Source organism: Engystomops pustulosus, chromosome 2 (genome assembly GCF_040894005.1).
Source record: "Engystomops pustulosus chromosome 2, aEngPut4.maternal, whole genome shotgun sequence".
In the NCBI taxonomy this organism is placed as follows: Eukaryota; Metazoa; Chordata; class Amphibia; order Anura; family Leptodactylidae; genus Engystomops; species Engystomops pustulosus.
The window spans coordinates 179948038-179970010 of record NC_092412.1 but is presented as its reverse complement, the minus strand read 5'-3'; the positions used below and the strand labels follow the sequence as shown (position 1 = coordinate 179970010).

The window sequence follows — 21973 nt, the reverse complement described above, 5'->3', positions numbered from 1 at the left end:
AAAGTCATCCATTAAATCCCGGATGTATATGGTGACAGCCTGGCAGCTTCCATCACATGGAGGGAACGTGTAATAAGTGGAGGAAATCATAAGTAAACCAGTTGCAGAGGCCCTTCCCCTCCCATGAAACCGACTGATAAACTATAAACAAAGTACGGACTCCAGGACTTGTCAGCAGAGGGACAGGGAACCTGAGGTAATCTGAGGGGTATAGCAAATAAACTTGTGGATTTGGGTAACAAAGATAATAAACAAAGTTGTTTTACATCCCAGGAGCTATTGATTTGTAGGAAAAAAAAACCTTTACATTTACTCTTTAACTTTTTAAAGACATGTTACATGCTACAGACAAAACCATGCAAGTTCCTTGTAGTTTTCATCCTTCCTTCTACTTTTGGTGGTAAACTAAAAAGCCAGTTTGTCAGGACTAAAAGCATTTGTAGCACAAATGATGAATACTTTAAAAATAAAGAGATGCTCATTAAGAAATTTGTAGCAAGAGGTTATAATGAAAAGTAAAGAAAGCAATACTAAAATTTAGTTAGATCATTGTTCATATCCATCTACGATGAATATGCAAAATTGATTGACAAAATTAATTGACACAGCATTGAAATATTTGAATTTGGTAAAATGTGATGATAGGTTCGGTAAATTGTTTGAGGATCCACCTTGTGTTGTCTATCGGAAAGGTAAATCGCTGGCCAATTTGTTAGTTCTTGTAGATGTTTGTCCTAAAAAATTTGATAAACAAACGTTTTTACAGATCTAATGGCACGTTTGCCTGCATCACTGAATTAGTTGGCATTTGAATTAATGTAGTTAGTCATCAATTAAGGGGATATCCTATCCCTATATGGATTTTTTTATGCAATTAATGTCATATATATGCTAAAATGCCAGTATTGGCAAAATACATGTAGGGAAAATTGTATGACCCATTAAATTGAGATTAAATGAACTTTGATTGTGTATCTGTAAATCAATGATGTATGCTGCATTTTCATGAATGAAGAAATCTGCATAAAGAGCTGGATTTGTTTCCTGCAAAATTTAAGACTGTCAATATCGAATCATTAGTGGGTGTGACTCTTTGCAACATCGCTGGTCTGGGAAGAGGTGATCTACTTTAACCTCTTACTGTCACATACCAAACTATTAATATGCAGTTTTGGTAAGTCTATATGCATAGGGCTCCACAGCTGAGCCTTCTCCTCAAGAAATGTGTGTTTTTAATACACAATAGACATGGGGGCACAACTAGAAATGAATGGGCCTAGTAGAAAATTTAAACTCACCTCACAAACATTATTTACTTACACTGGGCTGATGATGCTCCCTCCATGTAAAGCAGACATTCATGTGTCATTTTTTACATAGGACTGCCTGTTGTATATGGAGGGAGAGATAGCAGTCATATGTAAGTTCCAAATGAAATGAGTGATTCTAATTGACAATAATATCACAGCTGATTTCAAGAGGAACCTAAGGAGTCATAGTTTCACCACTAAAACCAAGCTCAGTACATCCACATGGGATAGATGAAGTTCTCCCAAATGGTATACATGCAGCACCACCAAATGATATATTCAAGCAGTCCTTACAAATGTTATATACATGCAGCACCTCTATATGATATATACATCAAGCCCAGCCAAATAATATATAAATAAGGGGAAAAAAAAGAAAAAAGACAAAAATGGAACTGCTAGAATAGGATTCTTCCAAAGCTGCAACAGTTAAAAATTCTTTAAAATAATTAGGTCTGTCCATAGCGTGTTTTGGGCCTCATGTTGTTGCACATTACTGTATATTTTGCATATCTGTATGCTGACAGTATGAGTATGGAAGGGAAAGCATACAATATCTGGAATATTTGTAGAAAATATTGGGGTAGAGGAATCAATTTGTGCAAAAAAACCCTTAGGTTTAAAATGCCTTGCACACATTTAACAAGGGTTTTAGGGGACCCGCCCTAATTAAAGGGGTGTGGCGTTACGCAGAAAAGCTATGCAAGTGTTTTACTAATGAAGTGTGATATTTTTATGGACCTCTTGAGCTGATATCATCACTGGAAAATTACAGAGGACAGGATGTGCTCAGCTTGAGATCCAGTGTCTGGGGGTTCAGATACAGTAACATCAAGCAGCGATCTGAGTAAATGGATATGTAAAATTTATGTAGAGTCAACAAACGGTGAAAGTGAGACTAGATCAGTGTTATCTAATGTTGAATGATAAATCTGTATGATAAACATGCGATTTACTGTTCTAAAAACTTTTAAACAATGTTAGTACATTTTTAAATTTTATCTTCTTTTATTTTTATGTTGATGTCTAGTTACCATGGAAGACTGTACAAAAACATTGATGGACTGGGTTGCCTCAAAAGGGGACAAAGTCTACTGGGATCGAGTTTTCTTTACGCTATATAGAGTTGGTCGTGTTGATGTTGCTGTAGGTGAGTCCACATAATATTAACCCCTTATCACCGATGCTTGTTTTCTTTTAAGTGACCAGACTCGATATTTAGAATCTGACATGTGTCTCGATAATTGGTTATAGCTTTGGTACCCTTTAACATATCCAGGTGATTTTGAGATAGTTTTCTCAAAAAGTGATAAGTTTTGTGTTTCGTTCTGAAAAAAATGAAAATTTGTCAAAAGTTTGTAAAAATTCTTCATTTTCAAAGTTTAAAATGTTCTGCTTTCCAGACAGGAAGTTAAACTAGCCATAAAGCTTGATAATTAGCATAAAAGGGAATGCCTGCTTTATGTTGAGATGATATTGTCACGGATCACAGCTGCACCGTGCCTCCCCGGGGTCCGGTGGCTGGCATCTTTTACCTTCCCCGGCTCCCGCGCCGTCCTCTGCTGCTCCCGCGGCTCGGCGCCCGTGTCCCCATCTCCTAGGGCGCGTGTGCTCCGGCTCGCTAAGATTTAAAGGGCCAGTGCGCCATTAATTGGCGCTGGCCATTTAGCTAATTCTATATAAGCCTGCCTCTTCCTGCAAGCTTTTGCTGGATCTTTGTTCCTCACAGCCTGAGAGAAAGCTATTCTGCGATTTGCCTGTGATTCCTGCGTTCCTGTGTCTTCTGCGTTCCTCTGTCTCCTGTGTTCCTGACCTCCTCCGTGTTCCAGTGTTACCTGACCTCCTCCGTGTTCCAGTGTTACCTGACCTCCTCCGTGTTCCAGTGTTACCTGACCTCCTCCGTGTTCCTGTGTTACCTGAGCTCCTCCGTGTTCCTGTGTACCAGTGTTCCTCCGTGCTGCTGTCCTGTGTGCTGTGTTCCCGTACCCTCCTGCTTGGACCTCCTGTTGCTGACTCTGGACCCGACTCTGACGTTGCACCTCTGCCGCCTGCCCTGACCTTGTGCCAGACTCAGGTCTCAGCTTTCTTAGACTCCGGCTCCGCTGGGAATTTCATGGATGCTGCATTGGTCTCCCGGTACCACATTCCAGTGGTTCTACTTGACAAACCACTGGTTATTTCTTCGGTTAGTGGACAAGTCCTTTCAGACCCTGTACAATACCGCACGGAGCCGATAACCATGCAAGTCGGTGCTCTGCATAAGGAGAGTCTGTCCTTCCTGGTTCTGCCACGCTCTACCTCGTCCCTCCTGCTGGGTCTTCCATGGTTGCAGTGCCACGCACCCGTCCTTAATTGGGAGACTGGAGAAGTTCTCCGTTGGGGCCCGGATTGTCAGTCTCGTTGCCTAGAAGTTCCTCACCCAGTATCTGTCTTGCCAACTACCCGGGTTGACAAGCCTCTGAAGAATCTTCCAGCATGCAACCGTTTCTGAAAAACAAGCGGAGGTTCTGCCTCCACATCGCCCCTATGACTGTCCCATTGACCTGCTGCCGGGTATGTCTCCTCCACAAGGAGGCAATGTCTGCCTACATTAAGGAAAATTTGCAAAAGGGTTTCATCTGGAAGTCTTCTTCTCCCGCTGGTGCTGGCTTCTTCTTTGTATCCAAGAAGGATGGCTCCCTTCGTCTGTGTATAGATTACCGCGGTCTCAATAAGGTCACGGTGAAAAACCGCTACCCGTTACCTCTCGCCGAACTCTTTGACCGACTACGGGGTGCCAAGGTTTTCACCAAGCTGGATCTGTGAGGTGCATACAACCTCATCCGTATTCGAGAAGGCGACGAGTGGAAGACCGCTTTCAAAACCTGTGACGGACATTTTGAGTATCTGATAATGCCCTTTGGACTCTGCAATGCTCCAGCAGTTTTTCAAGAATTTGTTAATGACATCTTCAGAGACTTACTCTATTCTTGTGTCATAGTCTACCTTGTGGCAGCTTCCACCAGGCAAGATGTATGTTCGACCTGCCCTGCGTAGGAGAATTCTAACTTGGGGACATTGCTCTCGTGTGGCTGGACACCCTGGAGTACAGCGTTCAATAGCCCTCATCTCCCGTAACTATTGGTGGCCAGATCTGGCCAAAGATGTGCGAGATTTCGTGGGCTCCTGCATTTCCTGTGCTCGTAACAAGCCATCACGCCTCAAACCTGCTGGTCTCCTGATGCCGTTGCCGATACCCAGCCGCCCGTGGACTCACGTGGCCATGGACTTTATTACAGACCTTCCACCGTCCTCTGGGAATACTGTTATCTGGGTGGTAACCGACCGGTTCTCAAAAATGTCCCATTTTGTTCCATTGCCTGGCCTGCCGTCTGTTCCGCGCCTCGCCAGCCTATTCTTCATCCACATCTTTCAGCTGCATGGACTTCTGTTTCACATCGTTTCGGATCGAGGGGTTCAGTTTTTCTCTCGCTTCTGGCGATCTCTGTGTAACCAGCTAAAGGCAAAACTGGACTTCTCTTCTGCATACCATCCGCAGTCTAATGGACAGGTAGAGAGAGTCAACCAAACTCTAGGCTGCTACCTTCGCCATTTCATCTCGGCCCGCCAAGATGACTGGTCTGCTTTATTGCCATGGCCGGAGTTCTCATACAATTCTCTGAACTCTGAAACTTCTGGTGGTTCTCCCTTCTTCTTCGTTTATGGACAATATCCACGTTCTCCTCTTCCTCTGTCTACACCCACGGATGTTCCTGCAGTTAATGAGTTGATACGCGATCTGAAAACCATCTGGGAGCAGACTCGCCCGTACCAAGCTCCAGGCTGACAAGAAACGCAGGCCTCCTCCCATCTTCTCTCCAGGGGATAAAGTGTGGCTGTCCTCAAAATATGTTCGGTTAAAGATTCCCAGCTACAAGCTTGGTCCTCACTATCTGGGTCCATTTCAGGTGCTGAAGCATATTAACCCTGTGGCCTACAAGCTCCGCCTCCCTCCATCCATGCGCATCCCAAACTCCTTCCATGTCTCCCTCCTGAAACCAGTCATCTTGAACCGCTTCTCCCAACAATCCCATCCTCCTGCTCCTGAAGCGGATTCCCCAGATGTTTATGAAGTTAAGGATGTTCTGGACATGAAGATCGTGAGGGGTAAGCCGTTCTTTCTTGTAGACTGGAAGGCCGAAGGGGGGGGGGTTCTGTCACGGGTGCTCCCGCGATCCATGTCTCCAGTGCCTCCCCGGGGTCCGGTGGCCGGCATCTCATACCTTCCGCGGCTCCCGCGGCATCCTCTGCTGTGTTTTTTTAACAAATTACTTAGTCGTGTCGTTTAGCATTGACTGGTAAACAAGAAAAACTGGTTACATGGCATACCAATATGTGTAGAAACATAAACCTAATGCAGAAAAAATACTTGCATATATATGTGTTAACATTTCCCTAATCTTATGACAAAGGTTTTGGTTTGTGGGAGACATATGTGTTTAGGAAAAATCATGTCATGTACTAATCACTAATAAACAAGAAAAACTGGTTACAGGGCATACCAATATTCAAGAGCTGTAAGCTGGAAGTACAGTGCCTAAAGACCTATGTGAAACCTGACAAATAAAATATACCTAACAAAATGTTATGGATAAACTTTTATTTTCTCAAAATATGAGAGGATTCATATGTTACTGAAATCTTAACATAACTAAGCAAATTACATGGTGATAGTACCATGATAATCTACAACTGTATAACTGCAAAGATACAGGAGCGATACCAAGCTTACTACATAGAAATGTTATCAGTGTCAATATTACTACATAGAAATATCAGCTAAATACAGGACCAGAACCAAAATTATTACACAGTTTTGTTAACAGAACCCAGATAACTACAAAGATATGTTACCAGAAGCAGGCTGACTACATAGATACAGCAGTGGAATCAAGCTCACTGCATAGATATGGTACCAGAACCAATAAAACTACCAGAACAAAGGTTGCTAAATAAATACATGACCAGAACCAAGCTTACTATAAAGATACAAATCCAGAAACAAGCAAAATGAGACAGACAGCTTTATACTTCACAAGATTTATTAGTATCTGATGCTGGATGATAAATCAGAAATTTTATTAGACTCTCCAGATAGCTCTCACAGCACCAGGGAAATGCTGTAGGACATACTATAAATCTGGTGACATGAAGATGATGGTGGGAATTTATCAGAAGATTCTGATGTAAAATTGTTGTAGTTGCCTGTGGCAACCAATCAGAGCTCAGCTTTCATTTTCCCACAGCTGTTTATAAAATTAAAGCTGAGCTCTGATCCCGAGCTCTGGTTTCCATGGACAACTCAGACAATTCTGATAAATCTCCCCAGATGTCTTTGATTAGAGGAGGAGCTTCTTCATTTTCTTCTTCTACCTGGCTTTCATGTCAGCTACTTCCAGCTAGGATTTAGAAAAACAGATTTTAGCACTTTCTTAACACAAACTTAATACTGTTCTGCTGCTTCCATAGAAATCACTATTATGCGCACCTATTGTAGACAATATAGTAACATTGACCCCCCCTGAAGCTAAAATAGTCAATATAACCAATATAGTAGTTCAATCACAGTGGAGGATATACAGTAGTCACAATACCCTCGCAGTAGCCACTATAGTAACAGTGCCCCCATCATAACCAATATAGTCCTAGTGCCCCCCACAGTAGCCAACATGGAGATGTGCCCGCACAATAGCCAAAATGGTAATGGTGCAACATCCAATTTGGTAACAATGCTGCACTGCAGTCATTATTGTAACTGTTCCCCCATATTAGTCAATAAAGTCACAATGCCCTCACAGTAGCCTAGTCACAATGCCCCCCCCCCACCATAGTAGTCAAGTTATTGTTACCTCCACAGTAGCTAATATAGTAACAGCGCCCTTATAGTAGCCAATATAATAAGTGTCCCCACAGTAGCTAATATAACAGTGCACTCACAGTAGCCAATATAGTAACAGTGTCCCCGCATCTGTTATGGTTGTCCCCACAGTAGCCAGGCAAAGTTTCTCCCACAGTAGCCAGTATGGAAAAGGTGCCCCCACAGCAGCCAATATGGTAACGGTGCCCCCCAGAAGTCATTATAGTAATAGTGTGCCCACAGTAGCCAATATGGTAACAGTGTCCGCACAGTGGCTAATATGACAACAGTGCCCCCACATTAGCCAATATTGTAATAGTGTTACCGTAGTATGAAATGCCCCCTAAAATAGTCAAGCTCCCTTTGCCCCCACAGTTGCCAAATCATAGTTGCTGCCACAGTAACCAAGTCACACTGCCCTCCACAAGCTCCCATGCTCTGCTATTAATAGGTAGGATCCAGTCCAGGACTGGGTTCTTCCTGGTCAAAACTCAGCCCTTTACAATTAATTTGGAGGAGCTTGCTCATTTTTTGCTTGTGATTGAAGTGGGTGGCTTGTAATCTAAGGAAAGTTTAAAAACGAGGATTTTGTGTGTGTTAAGAATGACTCTGTGGTTTGGTTAATGATGGATTGTGTACATAGATCCAGCAAGGCACTTTCTGTGCAGATTAGGTTAATTCCTAGTGGAGTTTATACAAGTGGAGTGGAGTGGTGTTTATACAAGTTCAAAAAGGAGGAGTTACTCTTCATAGTTTTTGTAACTAGGATATTGCTAGCAAGATTGGTGATATGATCCAGAGCACACTCTGCCGTATGTTTACACTACTGGAGCAGGAGTTCCAGGGTAAATACCACTGTGATACATGTGCCCATATTTTTCATCTGGGAGTTCTTGTTAGAGATCTGGAGGAAGGTTTTGCACGTATATGAATCAACTTGAGAGGAGTTTGTTGCTCACCGAGCAATCAATTAGCGGGATAGAAGTGGAGGGTGGAGAAGAAAGGATAGAAAGGGGTCCGAGAAAAGGAAGGCCAATTCTGACTCTGAACACCTGAGCTAAATTTCTAAATTGTGCAATGATGTAAGGATGTCGGTGTCAAAAAATGGCAGTCCTAGCGGATCCTTCTCTCCTCAACAGTTCAGCTAGTAATAGGGGGGATAGTAGTGCAGGTAATCCAAGGCAACTAGTGGTTTTAAGGGACTCTATAATCAGGAAGACAGACCAAATAGTTTGTTGCCAAGACAGCTTCAACAAAAAGGTTTGCCGTTTCCCAGGTGCCAGAGTTCGGCATGTGGTGGAAAGGGTGGATGAATGACTGGGAGGGGCTGGGGATGAACCAGTTATCATGGTCTATATTGGAACCAATGACAGAATAGATGGTAGGTGAAAAAGCCTTAAGAATAATTTTAAAGAACTAGGTTTAAAGCTTAAAGGATGGACTTCCAAGGTAGTATTCTCCGGAATTCTACCTGTGCCATGCGCTACACAGAGCAGACAGCGGGAGCTCAGGGAGTTAAATGCATGGCTCAGGTCTTGTTGTAGAACAGAGGGATTTGAGTTCCTAGAGCACTGGATTGACTTTTCATTGTGGTACAAGCTGTTTTCCGCAGATAACTTGCACCTAAATGGAAGCAGGTTGCTGTGCTGGGAAGGAAGAACCTAGAAGGGGTGGTGGAGCATTTAAACTAGGGTTGGGGAAGGAGGAAAGGGAAGAAACTAGTGGACGGTGAAGGGAGGAGGTAAGTAGTGGATAGGGAGATCCACATGTTACAAACCTACAGTGAAGATATGTGCCCATAAAATTACTATAAATCAAATTTAAAAAAAATTAATGTGAAAAATTAATGTATTTGTTTACAAATGCCAGAAGTATCACAGGCAAAATTGGTGAGCATGAGGCCCTGGTGTTAGAGGAACAGTTGGATGTAGTTGGTGTAGCGGAGACATGACTCGATGCATCACATGATTGGGGTGTTAATATTCAAGGTTTTACACTCTTTCGGAAGGACAGGGCATATAGGAGAGGTGGTATATGTCTGTATGTCAGAAGAGACTTAAAAGCGATTGTGAATGAGAGTGTGAGGAGGCTGTGTGTTGAAATTCGATCCCAGGAGATCTTTGAGAGAATTATTTTTGGTGTAATCTCAAGACCTCCTAATATCAGTAAATGAAGGGTCACCTATATAAACAGATGGATGGGGCTGCACAGGGGGAATGAGTAGTGATCATGGGAGACTTTAACTTCCCAAATAATAATTTGGGGTCAGGGTTCTTCTCCAACTGTGAAGGGGAGACATTTATCAACTTTCACCCCTTACCTTAGAAGCCACTTTTCACCTTCCTGACACGGCCCATTTTTTCGAATCTAACATGTGTCACTATTTGGTTATAACTTTCGAACGCTCCAACATATCAAAGTTACTTTGAAACTGTTTTCTCGTGACACTTCATACTTCATGTTAGTTGAAAAATTTTGCTGTTATGTTTTGCATTTATTTATGAAAAAAATGATATTTGGTGTAAATTTGGAAAAATTATCGATTTTCGAAATTCAAGCTATTGAGAGACCTGCTCAGATTTCAAGTCACTTTTAAAGGCCTAAATAATAGTAAAACCTCATAAATTACCCCATTAGAAACTACACCCCACAACGTATGTAAAACAACTTTTATGAAGTCTGTTAACCCTGTAATTGTTTTACAGTGGTTAAAACAAAATTGTGTGCAATTAAAAAATTTTTGGCTAAATAAATATTTATCTTTGTCTTTCAAAATATTTAGACATTCTCAGTGGCTAAAAACCAAAACGGTCCACAAAGTTTAAAACCCAATTTCCCCTGAGTATGTCAATACCACATATAACCTGCTGTATGGACACACGCCAGGGCATTGAAGTAAGATGCGTCATTCAGAGCAGATTTGCATTGGAACTTTTTAATGGCTATACAATCTTTATTTTTTTGGCAATTTGGACAAATAAGGGCTTATTTTCTGCGACATGAGATACACTTTACAAATACTTGATTTTAGTAGGTCATTAGCTTATTGATGAGATTTTATTAACTCTTGAGTATGTATGGAGGAAAAGAAAATCATCAATTTTGGTCTCCTTTCTTTCTGTATTTATGGGGGCCTTATACCTTACACTAAAAATACTATATTAACTTTATTATATAGATCACTCAATTATGGTGATGCCTAATTTATATAATTTTTTAATATATTTTTACAATTTTACTGAAGAAAAACTAATATAGAGAAAATCTCATGTCATGGGTGTCCCTGCATTCCACGTCTCAGATCGCAGACTACCCCGGCTTGTCTACCTGCAGCTAAACCAAGGCTCAGACTCTCTATGCCAGACAAGTACGATGGGGACCCTAAGTTGTGCAGGGGCTTTATTACTCAGCTCTTTACGAATTGAACTTATGCCATCACAATTTGTCACTGAATGCTCCAAAGTGGCATTCATTGTCAGTCAGTCTCCTCTCCAGGAAAGCTCTGGCCTGGGCTACCCCTCTATGGGACCTAGGCCATCCAGTCACAGCTACGCACACTGCATTCCTGGCAGAATTCTGGTCCGTGTTTGAAGAACCCGCACATGCTTCCTCGGCTGAAACTGTGCTGCTGAATCTGCACCAGGGGGACTTGTCCGTGGAAGAGTATGGTATTCAGTTCCGTACCCTGGCCTCAGAACTCTCCTGGAATGATGCAGCCCTGTCTGCAACATTTAAAAAAGGACTCTCTTCTCAAGTTAAGCATGCATTGGCCGCTCGTGACCTGCCGTCTACCCTGAGTGCTCTCATCACCTTAGCCACCCGGATTGAAGTGCGGTTTATGGAGCATGCCGAGGAGTTACATCACAACTTTGTAGGTAGTGATTTAAAGCCTGGAGAGCTTTGAGAAAATTATTTTTGGTGTAACTTACAGACCACCACCCCCAATAATATATAGTAAATAGAGAGTCACCTATATAAACAGATGGAGTGGGCTGCACAGGAGGGGACAGTAGTGATAACTGGAGACTTTAACTTTCCAAATATAAATTTGTCAGGGTTCTTCTTCATTGGTGAAGGGGAGACATTTTATCAGGATAATTTAATGGTACAGCTTGTAGAAGATCTCACAAGAGGTGATGCTTTGTTGGATCACTGTGATTACTAACATTGCAGAAATTGTACAAAATGTCAGTATCTGGGAATCCCTTGGGAACAGATCATAACCTAATTTTCTGCTAAACTGCAAAAAGCAAACATAGGCTGAAAATTAAAAATTCAGGGGTGCACTATGGGATATAGACTGGGATCACATACTGCCACATGATGACACTAATGTTAAATGGGAGACATTCAAATCTATCCTGGGTCATTGTACTAAATTTATTCCTAACAAGAATAGACGGGCTAGATTGCACCCCACGTGGCTTACAGCTACATTTAAAAGTGCAATAGATGATAAAAAGAGGGCATTCAAAAAATATAAATCTGACAAATCCCCTGAAACCTTCAAGAATTACAAAACACTAAGAAACTGTAAGAAGGAAATACAATTATAAAAAGTGACATGTGGCCAAAGATATCAGAACTAAATATAAAGAGTAAATGTGAAAAAAGATAGGTCACAGCAGGTGGGACCCCTACATACTTAGTTATGAGGAAAGAATAAGACAATTACCGTAGATTTATTTAGTCTCAAAAATTAGACTAAAGGGCGTATAGTTATTGTAGAAATAGTAAAAAACACACAGTCTGCTCACCGGATCTTGCATGTAGATATGTCCTCCGTGCTGTAGATCCACTCCTGGATACATATGATACGGGGGTTGGATATCTATTATGTCTGTCATCTAGTTCACTAATGGCAGGACTTTTGAGATATGAGATATGGGTTATGGACATCTCGTTCCTGTTTCTCCACACTATTGCATTCTGCAGTGGATTACACTCACACAAAACAGCCTATTATTGATAAGTTCCACCTACGTTTTTGGCCCCATGTATTGCTTGTGTTTGTGGATGTCCCGTCTTCCAACTGTTTCTGTAGATACTTGGTCTGTGGGCCCTTAACAAAGTGCATTCATTTATTCATAGGCACCGGCAATTTGACACAGGATGGTCACCACGCATGCGTTGCTGTCTTGCCTTCAGCTGACAGCAAATGAGGATTGACAGATATCCATGACGCACAAAACGGACATACAAAACACATTAGAGACGTGTACACACATAAGAACGATGCCGGGGTTGCGGCATCAACAGTCTGCCACATAATTGTGCCACGTAAATTATTGGGGTTATATTATACCTGATGTACGAATGGAAAATGGTGCTATCATCCTATACGTTCAATTATAATGCCGTATGTATGTATAATTTGCAGATTAATTGGTTCGGGCATCTATGGGCTCGATTTTAGAATTTCCAGTGACACAACCGAGTAGAGAACACAGTTTGTTTCTGTGTTTGTTTTTATAAATGTATATGTGTTTGTGTTTTAATTCTAAGCATGCGACAACACACGGGGAGGAAAGGGTGCAACAATGAACAGGTGGAAATAATCCAACCGCAATCCACTTCCTCCGTTCTTATTTAGTCCGTGAGTTGTCTTTTGTATACTATACAGCCATGAGGAAGGACGCATAGTGCATTTGAAACGCGTTGCTGATGTATTTTTAATCTGTTACGCCAGAAAAAAGTTTTTGTATTTGCGACCAAGGTCCGTCAATAAAGACATGGAGTTTTTCAACTTTTAAAGATTGATGTCTGAATTCCTGTAGCTGGATCCTAACCCACAAAGTGCCGTATAGTTATTGTGACTGGTGAGAGTAGCTGTGTTCAGGCCGCTACATACAGTATATAAAACTTACCCTAACTTTGTCCTGTGGATGGAGTATAAGCAGACTTTGTAAATGAACTTCCTCAGAACTTCTGTGAACAAATAGAATATACCCAGATGTTTTAATGTATTCGACATTTTTCAGATTATAAAAAAAAATTGTATTCCCGAGATATCATATTGTTCTTTGTATTTATTTTAAACAGAGCTTTCTAAAAATTTAAACCTTGACAAAACTATGGGAATAAAGAAGACTGTAGATGAACTGAGCAGATCTTCACATAAGCAAAAATCATCTCTGATAATTTACGAAGATGAGAAATATGGAGAAAATATGCGGCAAGTAAGAGATTGTAAGTTCTCAATCATATATTATACGTCTAAAAACACTTAATTATTAAAGGAACACACCAGTCAAAGCTAGATCACTGAATAATGCATGGTTCAGGGCCTGAAAGGAGAAGCATGAATAATTTTCATTGTATGCCTAGAATCTAGAGTCATGTTCCTCCCTGTATAATTCAATGATTATGCTGTAAATGGAGTGTTCCTTTAACTATGACTATTGAATGTATTAAACAAATGTATAAAAACCTATATGTCACCTTAGAGGAAATGGGAAATCCATAAAAGCTGAACACTTATTATTCAAAATGTGATTGACTTGGTTGTGGACTCGCAAAGAAAATGGGTCATAGGAAAATGATAGTAACAACATCTGAAACAATGAATCAAAGTTGAACAGATGGAAAGGCAGATGTTATGAAGAAGAAATAAATTTCTTAGAGGTAAAAACATAGAGGTAAAAACACTTAAAATTCCCAATACTAGGGAAATACAATTGATCCCCCAGTGTCCAGCCCCAATATAAAGTACATCAATGGCGTGACTGAAGATAATACATAAATGTTAGCATAAATATAAAGTGCTTAGTAGAAAGTGCTAAGTAGAAGTAAATGAGGGTCACATTACCAAAAAAGGAATGCCGGGCTGGAGAAACCGGGGGTTCACAGGTGCCCAACGCGTATCGCCCGTTAAGCGGGCTTCCTCAGGGGATAATAGGTGAGAGTGACTCACCTCCTTAAAGGGCACCTACCACCACGAATCTACCTATAAAGGTAGATCGGGTGGTAGGTGGATGTATGGGACGTGAGGATAGCCCTTTTTAGAGCTAATCCTCACGTCCCCGCTAGCGTAGCATAAACTTTATTGGCCTAATATGTAAATTTAATTAAGCGGCTACTGGGGCGTGGAGTAGCCGGACACGAGGCTACACGGCGCGGCTACTCCACGCCCCAGTAGCTGCTTTCATCCGCCTACCCTGTGATCTTCGGCGCGCAGCTCCTGGCAGCTGCGCGCCCTTGTCCGAGAAGCCGGAGTTCTGCGCATGCGCAGTAACTCCGGCCTCGTTCCCGAGATCGCGCATCCTCGGGCCTGCGCTCTGCATAGTCTACCTATGCAGAGCGCAGGAATCGTCGGATTTGAAGGTTCGCCCCATCGGATAGGTAAGTGCTATGCTCACCAAGAATACTACCAACGATTACCACTGCCACCAATGAAGTCACTGCAAATATATATATATATATATATATATAACTGCCACCAATGTATGCTGAAGGCACTGTAATATTATATATATATATATATATATATATATATATATATACCCACTGCCACCAATGAAGTCACTGCAAATATATATATATTTGCAGTGACTTCATTGGTGGCAGTGGTAATCGTTGGTAGTATTCTTGGTGAGCATAGCACTTACCTATCCGATGGGGCGAACCTTCAAATCCGACGATTCCTGCGCTCTGCATAGGTAGACTATGCAGAGCGCAGGCCCGAGGATGCGCGATCTCGGGAACGAGGCCGGAGTTACTGCGCATGCAGTAGATCACAGGGTAGGCGGGGGAAAGCAGCTACTGGGGCGTGTAGCCTCGTGTCCGGCTACTCCACGCCCCAGTAGCCGCTTAATTAAATTTACATATTAGGGCAATAAAGTTTATGCTACACTAGCGGGGACGTGAGGATTAGCTCTAAAAAGGGCTATCCTCACGTCCCATACATCCACCTACCACCCGATCTACCTTTATAGGTAGATTCGTGGTGGTAGGTTCCCTTTAAATACAATTCGGCTCTGTCGGAGCACGGACACTGGTTTGAAAACACACCCACTTCCGGGTATAGAACCGGAAGTGAGGTCAGTGGAACATACCGTGCACTGCGTGGAACGCATCATGCGTTCCAAATAGTCATATGTGCGTGTTACATAGAGTTCGATTCGCCTAGTTACAGTAAAAAAGATCAGATGCATAAGAGGTGACGTGCCGCCACTCTGACAAATGTGCCAGCATATGTACATATGGAAAAAGAAAAAGAAAAAAGTGTATTGCTAAGACCATGTAGACACATCAGTTCATGATAATCAATGATAAGTAACGGGCACGTACTAGATATAACGGACTGGTGCATACAGCAATTGGTGTAATCACTACATGAATTGACTTCAAATATTCCAAATAATTCATCAATTAGGTACATATAGGCCATATAAGAAGCTAAAGTGCAGTCATAAAGAATAATGGATGCAAAAATAAATATCAATCATACACAACAATATATAAAATAATGAAATTGTGCAAAAGTGCGAGTGCATATATCGGACACTGGCAGTGTCACTTACAAATGTGGTGGAAATCAATCACAAAGATGACCATATGCTGGCGTAAATAATTGACCAGCAGAAATATAAAAAAAGGAAAGAGAAAATTGCCTAAATACTCATCATGTGACTATCAAGGATGAATGCGGCGCAAAAGGTACAATGTGAAACGAGTTGCAATAATCAATGAAGTGCTATAGGTACAATAAGTCGTTCAAGATCAGAGAAAATTCTGAAATCGTATTGAGTCCCAGGAAAGACTAATCTGAGCGCAGTATACAAAGGACAAATGCTGAAATATTGATGCAATGTATACATATGGAAGAGGAGAAGGAAAAAGTGTATTGCTAAGACCATGTAGACACATCAGTTCATGATGATCAATGATAAGTGACGGGCACGTGCTAGATGTAACGGACTGGTACATACAGCAATTGGTATAATCACTACATAAATTAACTTCAAATATTCCAAATAATTCATCAATTGGGTACATATAGGCCATATAAAAAGCTAAAGTGCAGAGAGTCGTAGAGAATAATGGATGCATGAATAAATATCAATCATAAACAACAAAATATAAAATAATAAAATTGTGCAAAAGTGCGAGTGCATAAATCGGACACTAGCGGCGTCACTTACAAATGTAGTGAAAATCAATCACGAAAATGACCATAAGCTGGTGTAAATAATTGACCAGCAGTTATATAAAAAGAGAGAGAAAGTTGCCTAGATACTCGTCATGTAAATATCAAGGATGAATGCGGCGCAAAAGGTACAATGTGGATCAAGTTACAATAATCTATGAAGTGTTATAGGTACAATAAGTCGTTCAAGATCAGAGAAAATTCTGAAATCGTATTGAGTCCCAGAGAAGACTAATCTGAGCGTAGTATACAAAGGACAAATGCTAAGAGATTGATGCAATATATAGAACGATGAGTAATGCATTTTAGCACATGTTTGTTGAGACATAAAGGACAACGAAAATGATAAGTTATAAGTACATGAGCGCGATGGATGTGGGCCGAAGCCCTAAAGACTAGAGATGAGCGAGCACTAAAATGCTCGAGTGCTCGTTATTCGAGACGAACTTTTCCTGATGCTCGAGTGCTCGTCTCGAATAACGAGCCCCATTGAAGTCAATGGGAGACTCGAGCATTTTTCAAAGGGACCATGGTTCGGGAATAAAATGTGTTAATTAATTGAAAAAGAACGTCTTCTGATAAGTTAGCAGATGTATGCAAACATCTGCAATCTATTCTTCACTGTTCCACGCGTATATTATCTCCCGACAAGTTAGCAGATGTGAAGAACAGTGAAGAATAGAATAAAAACAGTGAACACAGTGAACACAGGATCATTTAAGTGAAAAACACAGTGAAGAATAGATTGCAGATGTTCGGCACATCTGCTTTCTTGTCGGGAGATACGCTGTCCCGGGATCCGCTGCTCTTCTTCCACTGAAGTCTCCCCGATGTCTCCGTGCCGCTGCCCGATGTGTCCGTGCCGCTGCCCGATGTCTCCGTGCCCCGATGTCACCGTGCCCCGATGTCACCGTGCCCCGATGTCACCGTGCCCCGATGTCACCGTGCCCCGATGTCTCCGTGCCCCGATGTCACCGTGCCCCGATGTCTCCGTGCCCCGATGTCTCCGTGCCCCGATGTCTCCGTGCCCCGATGTCTCCGTGCCCCGATGTCTCCGTGCCCCGATGTCTCCGTGCCCCGATGTCACCGTGCCCCGATGTCTCCGTGCCCCGATGTCTCCGTGCCCCGATGTCTCCGTGCCCCGATGTCACCGTGCCCCGATGTCTCCGTGCCCCTATGTCTCCGTGCCCCTATGTCTCCGTGCCCCTAGGTCTCCGTGCCGCTCCGTGCCGCTGCCCGATGTCTCCGTGCCACTGCCCGATGTCTCCGTGCCGCTCCCCGGTGTCTCTGTGCCGCTCCCCGGTGTCTCTGTGCTGCTCCCCGGTGTCTCTGTCCTGCTCACCGTGTTCTTCAATGTGTTCTTCACACATATATATTGTTCTTCACATACTATTTTGTTTGCACCGTTCCGCGCGTATCTTCCGACAAGTAAGCAGATGTGCCGAACATCTGTAATCTATTCTTCACTGTGTTCTTTACTGTGTTTTTCACTTAAATGATCCTGTGTTCACAGTGTTCACTGTTTTTATTCTATTCTTCACTGTTCTTCACTGTGTTTTTTTAATTAAATGCTCGATCTCGAGCAGGGGAAATACTCGTCCGAGCAACGAGCCGTTTCGAGTACCTTAATACTCGAACGAGCATCAAGCTCGGACGAGTATACTCGCTCATCTCTACTAAAGACCAATATTTTTAAAAGACAAGAAAGACAATGCTGCCTAATGATGCACATACTGATGAGTAAGTATCAATGTAGCAGACCAACGCTGATGGAACTGCGGTCAGATAGAAAATATGAAAAACGGCGACAAGGTAAAGCGAACGTGCCCTGACAGAGCCGAATGAATAAACGAGCCTATGAAGTGATAAATAAATAGAATACTGCAATAAATATATATACGGATTCCAAAGGGATCTCGAATTAATGGTATACAAATACATACATAATATAAATATATGCAAATGTTATGGTTAGTGGCAGAACCCAGACTGGATGTCAGGAAAGGAGGTATGTCCTGATGGAAAATACGATGATAAGGACATTGGTGTTTAAAAAGTGGAAACAAATGCAGCAAGCAAGAGGGGAAGAAAGGGAATGCATATGCAGGGAACAAAAGCGGACATGCCAATTATTATTATTATTATGACTTGGTTGTGGGAAACATCTGTGTGGGTCACTTAAAAGAAATCTACCATCAAAAAAATGTTGTTAATCATAGACTCCTTCCTTCTAAAATCAACTTTTAAAATGATGCTAATTAGCCAGAAGGGTCTTGGGGGGGCGTCACCAGCTTCACAGATTTTTACATTGTCTCACTCTCCCTCTCCGCTGCCTGATCACTTCCCTCTTCCCACTGCCTGATATATTATTTACATATATATTCATACTTATTTTTCAGCGCACAGTGGGAGTAAAAGCTCCTGCACAGTGTAACTGCTTCTGATACTCCAGCACACAGGGGCTCTGATAATGCCCCCAGAGGCCTTCTGACTCAATTACTTTATTTTAAAAGTTGATTTTAGAAGGGAGGAGGATGCAAATATAAGAAGATTACCACAGTCAAGGTGGCTTGATCTATGAGTAAGTGCCCCTGGTTTATCATGCTTGATTTTGATGGTAGGTTTCCTTTAAGTCCTTTCATAACACACTTTGGACCACACATTGAACTACAAACAAGGTTTGTAGCCTAACTTCTTAAATTTTTGTATGTGTTTCCAGCAGGCTTCATGCCTTTAAACAATGCAGTTTCCATTTTGAGCAATTTTGATAATAACTTATCGAACAATGAATCTTCTCTCTCCCTTTCCATATGCTTTAGTTTACAATGTAAGTCATTTATAAAGACACAGTAACCAACTGCACTGCTTTGCTGCTGCACTATAACTCTCCTATTTTATGGCCCATTTTGGCAGGGTAGATACAGGAGCTGAGGGGTCGTGCCCCAACACCAGCTTGGTCACAGTACGGTGAGACAAGGTGGACTCACCCCAACATGACAGTGCACAATATACCTCTATGGAGACTGTGAGCTAGCCATGATTTATGCAGCTAGCTCATGGCTCCCAAAAATGGTTGTGTATGAGGCCTAAAGGTGTGGCAATACACAGCATAGAAACCAGAAAAAAACTAGAACCAGCAGGCATGGCTTGCCCAGAGAAGCAAATGTGCATAGAGGTATAATTGGAATAGCGTGAAACTGTAAATGTATGTCTAGAAGATTATGAATTACCATGCACAATATAATTTTTGATTGTGATGTTATTTGAGAGCCAGCAGACTTTAATGAATACAATTGCTGTGAATTCTAAAATTCAGCTTTAATACTGCAGCATACAATACTGGGTTGACTTAAAGAGAACCTGCCATGCAAATTAACCCATCCAAAATAAATACTTCATTAAAAATTCTGATTAAAAAGCATTGCCCTTATCCCTAAATAGTTCCTTTCCATGGCTGCAATCAGTTTGTAAACTGTATATGTAAATGCAACTCGTCTGAAGTCTGTCCAATGAGGCCCTGCCTATCCAGTACTTACTGCATTGTCCTCCATCCATGTTCCTGATTGACAGGTCTCATCTTTACAGAACATGCTGTTATGTGTAACATTGAGAGAGAGAATTCTGTTACATCATTGGGCACTTTATGTCATGTGACCAGGTGTGGGAGATTTGGCCCAGTAGAGACCGTGGTAGTGGCGATTCTTGATGCAGTCCAAGACAGTGACACCAAAGTTTAGTCCAAAACAGGTCTCGCCTGTGTTTATTCCAGGAGAAGGTATAAAATAAAACAGCCTTCACATTCAGGCATCAAACAAACAAAATCCTCCCCGTCTGGGTGCTAACTAAACAGAGTTCTCCTAACTCACCACTAAAACACAAAAGACGTCGCTGCTCCAGGCACAAGGGTCAGGGCTGTGTGCTCTCCAGCCTCCACTCAGAGCCAACACTCTCAGTTCTGCTCAGCAGCTTTATGCAGGCTGATTAGGCTGCTCCCACCACCTGTGTCCAAGGTGCTGGACAACACAACCTCAGCACTAAGGCCTTGCATAGAAAAATCCAGGGGAAACATACCGCCCATCCACAGTTAACCCCTTCAGTGTCTCACACAGGGTTATGACATCTATTACATTTGCACGGTCTAACTTATGTATGTATCTGATCACATAAAATCAAAACAGCCTCCATGAAGGCATGGAAAGGAGTAGAAGTCCAGGAGGCATGCTGTGATCATACAATGATACTACCATATGATGCTGATGGAATTTTGGAAAATGGCCAGCGCCAATTAAAGATTTGCTGGCCCTTTAAATCTTCCAAAGCCAGCGTGCCCCGTTGAAGACATAGACGCGTGCACACTGCCGGAGGACCAGGAACATGAACGGGGATGGATAGGAGGCACGGGCTCTACGCTTGCAAGCGGAGTGGGGCACGGGTGAGCCTGCGACCTGAAATATGGGTCGCAGGAGCACCGTAACATTGAGTTATGAGGATGTAAGGGAAACAATTTTTAGCTAAAAGAAGACTGTTGGTTAATTGGGCTCTATGGGGACCTGTCGCTAGCTTTATTTGGTGGGAGGTTCCCTTTAATTATTATCCTTCATAGATGCATTTTTAAATCATATACTTTTTTTCACTAATAGCCAAGAACAATATTTAACTTTCAATGAATGTGTTATTTTCATATAAATATAAAAATTATATAATGAAATGCATGGCCTATTTTTAATCTCACTTTCTTATTTCGTTTCAGTAAACACTATAAGAGACGAAGATTGGGAACTAATAGTTGAAAGAAAACAGCTTCCACCATACGATCGTCATCTGAATGAATGGTGTTGGTCTATGATTTATGGGGTGATTTTTGGGTTCCTTGCTGCACCCCTCTTTGCCAGTATGATTTTTCTGATTATTTTTGTCATGCATATTTTGGACACTTCTCAATCTAAAATGTCTATAAAAATTGAAAACTTTTAGGCTTTCTCCATCTTGTCATGTCATGTATGTACCCAGCACCAGATTTACTAAATCTAGTTTTGGTTTAAAAAATGGAAGCAGAAAACTTGAATATGCATGGACACCATTAGGCCACGTCTGCACTGAATGTAGTTGCAGTGGGTTAGCTGCCACAGACTCACCAGATGCTAACCATTAAAATATGTATCAAAAAAGGGAATGAAGTTCACTAACACATAGCAGGTTGTCATCCAATGCTGTTTTTACAGAGGGTATACCACCCAAAAGGACCAAAACATTTCATTAGAGTTTCTTGGGGTGGCTGCATTCAGAAAACTTCTGCAAGCCTAGGCTTAGGTTGCTTTTTAGAGATGAGCGAGCACTAAAATGCTCGGGTACTCGTTATTCGAGACGAACTTTTCCCGATGCTCGAGTGCTCGTTTCGAGTAACGAGCCCCATTGAAGTCAATGGGAGACTCGAGCATTTTTCAAGGGGACCAAGGCTCTGCACAGGGAAGCTTGGCCAAACACCTGGGAACCTCAGAAAAGGATGGAAAGACCACGGAAATGGACAGGAAACAGCAGGGGCAGCATGCATGGATGCCTCTGAGGCTGCTTAAATGCACCATTATGCCAAAATTATGGGCAACAGCATGGCCATGACAG

The 21973-nt window shown here is 42.0% G+C and overlaps 1 protein-coding gene across 5 annotated transcripts in view; it reads left to right on the top strand.

The window, feature by feature from the left end:
• Window positions 1-21343, top strand: part of TMDD1 (transmembrane and death domain 1) — an 88676-nt gene extending 67333 nt beyond the window's left edge. For 3 of the 5 annotated variants that reach the window (XM_072137474.1, XM_072137475.1, XM_072137473.1), the window contains exons 3-5: window positions 2341-2460; window positions 13249-13395; window positions 21105-21343. In XM_072137474.1, the coding sequence (XP_071993575.1) occupies window positions 2341-2460; window positions 13249-13395; window positions 21105-21328 (491 nt within the window). In that variant the 3' untranslated portion in view covers window positions 21329-21343. The remainder of the gene's footprint in view (window positions 1-2340; window positions 2461-13248; window positions 13396-21104) is intronic. The other 2 variants (XM_072137477.1, XM_072137476.1) reach the window with 2 other exon arrangements.
• Window positions 21344-21973: the final 630 nt, after the last annotated feature.